General features: G+C 44.3%; 1 protein-coding gene across 2 annotated transcripts in view; it reads left to right on the top strand.

Moving 5' to 3' along the window:
• HSPD1 (heat shock protein family D (Hsp60) member 1) overlaps positions 1 to 8,330 on the top strand; it is a 10,548-nt gene that overhangs the window by 487 nt on the left and 1,731 nt on the right. The window contains exons 2-10 of one of the 2 annotated variants that reach the window (XM_027636615.1): positions 482 to 657; positions 3,429 to 3,681; positions 4,185 to 4,267; positions 4,960 to 5,055; positions 5,349 to 5,442; positions 5,849 to 6,017; positions 6,365 to 6,464; positions 7,652 to 7,897; positions 8,105 to 8,279. In XM_027636615.1, the coding sequence (XP_027492416.1) occupies positions 484 to 657; positions 3,429 to 3,681; positions 4,185 to 4,267; positions 4,960 to 5,055; positions 5,349 to 5,442; positions 5,849 to 6,017; positions 6,365 to 6,464; positions 7,652 to 7,897; positions 8,105 to 8,279 (1,390 nt within the window). In that variant the 5' untranslated portion in view covers positions 482 to 483. Of the gene's footprint in view, positions 1 to 481; positions 658 to 3,428; positions 3,682 to 4,184; positions 4,268 to 4,959; positions 5,056 to 5,348; positions 5,443 to 5,848; positions 6,018 to 6,364; positions 6,465 to 7,651; positions 7,898 to 8,104; positions 8,311 to 8,330 lie in introns of both variants that reach the window. The other variant, XM_027636616.1, reaches the window with a different exon arrangement.

The raw sequence follows: 8,330 nt of genomic DNA, 5'->3' as shown, positions 1-8,330 counted from the left end.
CTGACCTTGCTGCGCGTGTCCTGCAGCAGCGGCCACGTGCCCGCGGGGCCCGGGCCGGCGTGGGGGGCTGGCGGGCCCGGGGCGGCCCGGCCCTCACCTCTGTGCCCTTGGTGGGGGCGGCGGGCGCGGGAGCCTTCCCGGGCGCCTCCGGCACCGCCGCGCTGGGCACTCGGAGCTGCGGGGGCTCCGCGCTGCCCTCGCCGTGTCCTGCCCCGCCGCCGGGAGGGCCCGCGGGAGGAGCGCGGAGGCCGCGCACGGGGGAGCTGCTGCAGCGCGAACCTCGCCGTGGGGAGCGGGGATCGAAGCCCTGTTCGCTGCTGCTGCTGCTTCTGTGTCTCGGTTCCAGTCAGCCGAAAAACTAAAGGCTCATCAGGGTCACTGGCTTTACTTCCCAAATCCATTTCCCTTCTTTTACTGTGGAAGCAGCTGTGAGAAGCCATCATGCTGATTTTTTTTCTCTGCATTTGTTTTAATCTTTCAGACATGCTCCGTTTATCTACAGTACTCGGTCAGATCAGACCAGTGTCCAGAGCACTCGCCCCCCATCTAACACGAGCCTATGCAAAAGATGTGAAGTTCGGAGCAGACGCCAGAGCTCTGATGCTACAAGGAGTAGATCTTCTAGCAGACGCTGTAGCTGTCACCATGGGGCCAAAGGTAATCGAAGACTTAACACTGACCTGGTTGAAGACACCGTAGCACAGAAGTTTGTTAGCTTTTCCTCAGTGGAGCTGCATGATTGCATCTGCAGAGCTGCAGTGCAAAGGGTGAAGGGTATGGACAGGCTGCTGAAAGCTGCAGGCAGCTGTATTCCCATGTTTGTCACCTGAAGCGTGACAATAGTGCGCGTGCTTTTCATGGTAACAAATTAGAATCACTTGGATTACTGTGAGAGGTGCAGTGTAGTGGTTTGAAGGTTAAGGTGATGTGCATAATGTGTTACTACCTCAGTTGATAGCTTGTAACAACGCAGTAGATAATGTAACTGTCTATGTTGTGGGGTGGGTTAATCAGCATGTGGGGTTTTCTGTTTCTTGGGGGCAGATGGGTTGTTTTTACAAATTACGGTTCTTAATCAGGGTTTTTTTTTAGTATTAATGAAGTGAGAAACACATCCAAAGTGTAATGTTGAGCGTTCAGTTGGCTGGTAAATGTTACCAGCTTCAGTGAAATGCCGTGGAGGTGGCATTCGTTCGTGTTACACTATAGTCTGTCCTGTGAGTTTTAGGTCTCTTGCAAAACTGGCTGTGGTATCCTGCATAGTCATGCAATGTGCAGTAAAGCTTGGAATGAGCTTTGTCTTTAAGGAAGAGACACTGATTTTCTTTGGGCTCGTGCTAATGTCTGTTCCATGTAATACATGTGCATGGTAGTTCTTCTCAAGGCTGCTTGGTCTGTCTAACATAATTCATGTATTTTCTGTATGTTTTTAGTGTTCTGTTAGGTTTATTCAAAGGCAAAAATGCCATAAGCTGAGCAGATGGAGGTTAAGGAACTTGATGTCAGCAAGCTGTGTCTATTTTCCATAAACGAAGAAGTTTAAGTGTAGTTAGTTAATTTAACTTCTGGTTTTTTGGATTTGGCTACTTTGTGAGTGCATTGGCTGAAGGGCAGCTGCTGATGCAACTTAGTGTAACCTTATGGGGTTTTGTTCCAGTGTTCTCACTTTTTCTGCTGTTCTCTATGTATTTGTAGAAATTTGGGGATTGTACAGCAATGCCTGATTGTGCTTTTAGTGTTTTTAATAAATATCAGTCTGATGAGGAGTCTTCTTTTAGGTGCTGTTCTGCATTTTAAGGAATGTGGTTTATGGTCTCACACAATCTTTTGATAATGCTCCAAAGTGTTCAACAGAACCAGTTTATGTGAGAGCTCAGCTTCTCAATATGCAGGAGTATTCCAAATGCATGTGTGTTTACTGGAACACAGATTTTGTCCTTTCACGTGGTTGGAGAGAAATAGGTTTTGTTGTGCCATTCTTCTCAAAGCTGCAAACCAAACATTTGGAGTAAGATTGTAGCAAAATATAGAATAAAATTAGGCAAAACTAGAGAGATTACATGAAGAACTTCCTAGGAGCAGGATCCACCAGAGAAGAGTTTTCTTATTCTTGAACCACTTTTAGATTTAAAAGTGCAGGTCGAATAAAATAGTGGTAAGCAGCCAGGGTATGAATTATTTGGCATAGCTTTTGTATGTCACAGAGGTAAATTTACGTAAGCCCTTCCCCAAGTTCAGCCTGAGTAACTGAAGCGTAACCTTTCCTCTGTAGCTCCGAGGGGTGGCTGTACTTGGGGAGCAGCCCGTGTCTGGCAGGCAGCCAGAGTCAGCTCAGCGGCTGAGGCAGATGTGCTGGGCTCTGTGCAGGAGCACGGCAGGCGCTGCAGGGGAGTCCTGGGCTGGCTCTGCACGTGATCCCAGTGATCCCAGCTCCGGGTGGAGCTGGAGCCACACTGGGGCTTGAGCAGCCACGGCAGGAGGCAGAGTGGTCAGTCAACCCTGAGCTGGACCTGACAGACCTGGTGAGAACACTTGTGCAGGGTCTGCTGGGAGCAGCAAAGCTGAGGGGGGGGCGGGTGCTCTCCCTTCCCTCTTCCAACAGCTCCAGCTGTCAGGATAGCTCAGGAGTTTCAGGGCAGCGGTGGAGCAGAGGAGGCTCCTTGTGTTTCTGCTCCCTCCAGCTCAAACTGCAATGTGATTGTTTGGGGCAGCTGTTTAAGCTATTGAATTCATCTGGGAACAAGCAGTCTTCTTGTGCAGGTGCATTTGCCCTGCATTCCCTGGGTGGTTCACAGTTTCCCCTGTTAACCATGTCTGTGTATGTTGGGTAGAATAGTCCAGCTTTTCAGTTGGATCTGAGTGTGGGCTGAGAGGAAAGGCTTGGTAACTTGCGGTGTTTGAGAAATTATTATAACACATTAAATTTGTTAAGTATTCTGAATTTTCTTTGCTAGTCACCACTGAGGTTTGCAAGTCTCTACTTTTTTTTTTCTTTCTAGCACATGCAGCAAATTGGTCCTTGTGTTACTTTTCTCAATCACAAAGACTTTTTGTTGTGGATTAATAGAAATTTTGCAAGTTTAGTTTTTTGTGTTGCTGTATATTTTATTTTCAGGTAAAATATTAGCGTTGGAGGGAATCTCTTCAATTATTTTTGTCTGTAAGTCCAGTCTGTCTTTAGTTGCAGACTGTGGTATTAAGCATTATGGCTTAGGAGTGAAGCCTCTTTCTGTGAAAGCATGAAACCTTGGAGCCATTTTTCCAGTTCTGGAGAACCTCGGTAGTGTTTGCTGAAAAGTCCCAGCTGAAGGCTCTGTGCAAGGTGTTCAGCTGTGGCTGTTCAAAAGGATCTTCATCTTCAGCTGAACTCTTAAGAGTAACGTGCTGTGGGTCAGCTTTGGTTTAATATTTGTTCTTTGTCACCCTAGGGAAGAACAGTTATTATTGAACAAAGCTGGGGAAGCCCCAAAGTGACAAAAGATGGCGTGACAGTAGCAAAGGCAATTGACTTGAAAGACAAATACAAAAATATTGGAGCCAAGTTAGTTCAAGATGTTGCCAACAACACGAATGAAGAAGCAGGAGATGGTACCACTACTGCAACGGTACTGGCACGTGCTATTGCCAAGGAAGGCTTTGAGAAGATCAGCAAAGGAGCTAATCCAGTAGAAATTAGGAGGGGTAATTTTTTTCCCTTGTTTTTATTGTTTAATCCTGAATTTGACTTTCTGAGTAAGTTGCCTTCTTTTTGAAGAGGGCCATGTATTTGAAGAGCCTTTATATGAAAAGTGATGCTCAGAGAACATACTTGTTTCTATTACCTTGCTGACTCTGAACAATTCTTCATTTTTCTAATCATTTTTTTATTATTTTATATGCAGTTAACTTACTTGTCATAAGTAAACTCCTATTTCTGCGTTTACTGCTGCCATGGAAGGCAATTTGTGACAAATTTCAATCATGACAAAATATCTCACACCAATTCTGAAAAAGGTCACCAGATACACAAAAGACAATATAGAACTAGAACTATTGGGTTTTGGACATGCAAACTTGATGCATTTTTGCAGTGTGGACTTTTTTTTTGTAATGAAACCTGTTCAGTGGGGTGGGTGGGTGGTTTGTTTTTCCTCTGTGCCATATACCTTGTTTTGTTCACTCACAAGTATTTTCTCCGTGTTTAGGGGTGATGCTTGCAGTCGATGCTATCATAGGTGAACTGAAGAAGCTGTCTAAACCTGTTACAACTCCAGAAGAAATTGCACAGGTTAGAAAAAAAAAACCACAATAAAACGTAACCCAAGTTTACACAGCTGTTCAGAAAAAAGTTTTGGGCAGTTAGGTTTAGTGGAGCTGGGTTGTGTGCATGTGACACCTGGACATTTTTCTTTAAACATCAGGGTTCAAGTTATGTTTTGACGAATGATCTTCATGGTTATGGTTTCCTGTTCCTATTTTAACATTCCCAATATTCTGCCTTCAATTACACTGCTAGAAGTTGGTTCAGAATTAGGTTGTTTTTTTCCACCTTCAAGTTTCATTCCTAAGTGTGATTTTAAAACATAAATTTGTGTACTTGGGAGGAATCGATGAGAGCAAAGCTGTGTTTGTGGATGGGAGGTGATGGCAGAGTTTGGAGGCTGTGGCAGATCACTCTGGTGGGTGCCCAGCTGGGTCTTGGGCATGAGGTGTGTTGGTCTCTGTGGGTTGTACCTCCCTCTGGCTGCAGATTCAGGTGGTCTGTGTGTGAGCCCAGTGCAGGGAATCTGGCCCTGTGCTGGAGCTGTCCAAGAGCTGTGAGCCCTTCCAACAGAGATCTTGGGTCCTGGGGGTGGGTGTGCTACAGTCAGCTGCCATGTCTTGTCACATTTTAATTGAAGATGGTTTTCCTGCTTTTCCTTATAGTGGAAAACAAGTGACTTGTGTTGTGAAATGAGATGAAATGCTTTACTGTTTCAGGTTGCCACGATATCAGCAAATGGAGATCAGGAAATCGGGAATATAATCTCTGATGCAATGAAAAAAGTGGGACGAAAGGGTGTGATCACTGTCAAGGTAAAAACTGGCCAACATACAGACTAAGTGCAAAGTGACTGTCTTTTCTCCAGTTAGGGCTGTTTTTTGTCTCATGGAATGTAGCTGCTGCATAGTCTCCCACTGTAATTCCTCCCCATCTCCCTTAGATCAGGGTTTGAACATTGTTCCTTCTATTTGGAAAAGAAGCACATGAAAACTGGTGTGTGGTTCAGAGGCTGTCATTCTGTTGTGCATAGTATGCTAAAATTACACTTGTGCTTTTGCTAACAAAGAAGGGATCTTTTAATGTAGACTTTCTTGCATCTAAACAGGATGGAAAAACTCTAAATGATGAATTGGAAATCATTGAGGGTATGAAATTTGACAGAGGCTACATCTCTCCATATTTTATTAACACAACCAAAGGTGAGTTACCAATAACCCATGTCATATACCCTACAGTGGTAAATTACAATAATTTTGTAATTTTGTAAATTACAAATAATTATAATTATGCTTTACAGTCCCTTATGCTTGTGCCACAGCAAGTAGGGCAGGGGGTCCTTCCTCATCAGGAAATTTTAACTTGGTAAAAGCTTGGAGTTTTGGGGGTTCGTTTTCCTCTCTGCACAAAGAGTGGACAGCTAACATCAGACTGGACCTGCAAGAACAATGCAGGACTGAAAGTGGGGTCTTGGAGAAAAAAATTTGTCTCATTTTTTAATGCATTTTGAAAAAGTGCAGCTGTTGCTCCAAAATAGCTGTTGAAGTTAAAAGAATGCTTGGTGGGTTTGTAATGGAATTGTTTAGATAATGTGTGTTGTTTCTGCAGGGCAGAAATGTGAATTCCAGGATGCTTATGTTTTAATCAGTGAAAAGAAAATTTCTAGTGTACAGTCCATAGTTCCAGCTCTTGAAATTGCCAATGCTAACAGGAAACCTTTAGTCATTATTGCTGAAGATGTTGATGGAGAAGCTCTCAGCACTCTAGTCTTGAACAGGTGAGGCTTAAAATCCATTCTTCTGGACAAATACTGCTTTTTTTTCTTATTTCCATCCTTTTAAAGGAGTACATAGAAGAGAGCATGTTTAACATTTCTGTAGTGTAGTGCTGTTTGTTCTCTTGTTTGTGCCAAAGAAACAGCAGCTTTGGACATCACCATACTTTGTGTCAACTCAGACAGAAACTCAGTTGTGTCCTAACTACTTTTTTGAGCAAAATCAGCTCAGTTCATGAAGGTGTCTTGTTTGCTTGATTGGTAGAGCTGTACTGAAATAATTGGATTTAGTAATTAGACTCGTTCTCTGAACACATGTGGAATGTTGCTCTCTGAATTTTTCTCTTCAGGCTGAAGGTTGGCCTTCAGGTTGTTGCTGTAAAAGCACCAGGTTTTGGTGACAACAGGAAAAACCAGCTTAAGGATATGGCGATTGCTACTGGTGGTGCTGTAAGTAATGGTGTTCTAAGTAGCTTTTTGCTCTAAGAAATGTTAATGATATTTAAGGAGGAAAATTAATGTGTATTTTTCGGTCCTTGGCTTGTATTTTATGAGCTGCAGGCTGTGTTCTGTCTTTCAAAAATGTAACAGTAACTCTAATATTAGAATCTTCCTGTTTTTTTTAAAATGTGGACACTGAAAACTGCTGTGTAATGCAGCCCTGGCCAACCATGAGCGGTGCATCCTTGTAACTGACTGAAGTCACACGTGATTTCCTTGCAGGATTTAGGCTGTTAAAGGGAAGGAGGAACTCCAAGACAGCATCTTAGAAATATAGCAAAGCTTTCTTGCTGCCTTATAAAACTGATTGTCTCACAATTGCCTGAACTCAAGTGTGGCAAATATAATAACTGAAAATGTGTAGAATTGACTGAATGGTTTTCTTAGCACTAAACTTTGCATGTACTTGGTGCACTGATTAATGTCCCTTTATGTGCCTTTTTGTTACACATACTTCAAAATCATGGCATGATACTGGGACACAAAGGAGGCTATTGAAATAAAACTTCATGTTTAAGCTAACTGCAGCACAAAGTAACAAACCAGCAAACTGTTCTAAAGTCTGTGAAGTGCCAATATTTTTAAAGTTCTCAAAGTCCACTGAGGTGACGGGTGACAGGACCTGAGGAAATGCCATGAAACTGTGTCAGGGGAGGTTTGGGTTGGATATTAAGAAGAGGTTCTTCACCCAGAGGGTGTTTGGGCACTGGAACAGGCTCCCAGAGATGTGGTCACAGCACCACATTTCAAGAGGTGTTTGGACAATGCTCTGTAATGGTGTAATTCGTGGGTTTGTCCTGTTCAGGGCCAGGAGTTGGACTTGGATGATCCTTGTGGGGCCTTTCCAACTCAGGATATTCTGTGAGGACTGTGTAACACTACTTTACTTCCCAGGCACTTTGAATCAGTGAGCTACACGAGTCAGGCACGAGTGAGAAGCTGCTCGTTTTCCATTCTGTGAGGGTCAGTTTGTGTGGTACCTGCATGCCTGGACTCCTTTAGAAGGGAAAAGTGTTGTTCAGCTGCAGAACTGTGATTATTTTGCACCATTAGCTGTATGTGTTCATGTGCCTATAGATAAAAAATTGATGTATGGGGAACCTGTGAATTCCAGCTTTCCACGTAATTTCTTTCAGGTGTTTGGAGAAGAGGGTTTGAGCCTAAATGTGGAAGATATTCAGCCTCACGACTTTGGTAAAGTGGGAGAGGTCATTGTGACCAAAGATGACACCATGCTTCTGAAGGGGAAGGGTGAAAAGGCTCAGATTGAAAAGCGCATTCAAGAAATTATCGAGCAGCTTGAGGTCACCACCAGTGAATATGAAAAGGAGAAACTCAACGAGCGATTGGCCAAACTCTCTGATGGAGTAGCAGTACTGAAGGTATTAAGAGACAATGAACTAAAACTGTGTTTGGGTTTCTTGACTGCTGAGGTACAGAAGGCTACCAGCATGGGAGAGGCTGGGTTGGCTTTCTGGCACTTGTCAGTGCTCTTGGTTGTTTAGTTTGGGGGCAGCAGTGTTCAGCCAGCAGTGCTCTCCCACCCGGGCTCCTCGTGTGGACCTTGACGTGTGCCTTGCTGCTTGTAGGTCGGCGGCACGAGCGACGTTGAAGTGAACGAGAAGAAGGACAGAGTCACTGACGCCCTGAACGCGACCCGCGCCGCCGTGGAGGAGGGCATCGTCCCGGGAGGGGGCTGCGCGCTGCTCCGCTGCATTCCAGCGTTAGATGCCTTAACCCCAGCCAATGAAGATCAGAAAATTGGTGAGGAAGTTACTGGAATGCGTGTGGAAGTTACTGGAATGCGTGTGGAAG

This window comes from Corapipo altera, unplaced genomic scaffold (assembly GCF_003945725.1).
Source record: "Corapipo altera isolate COAL_440 unplaced genomic scaffold, ASM394572v1 45, whole genome shotgun sequence".
NCBI lineage: Eukaryota > Metazoa > Chordata > Aves > Passeriformes > Pipridae > Corapipo > Corapipo altera.
This window is presented reverse-complemented; position numbering and strand designations above follow the sequence as displayed.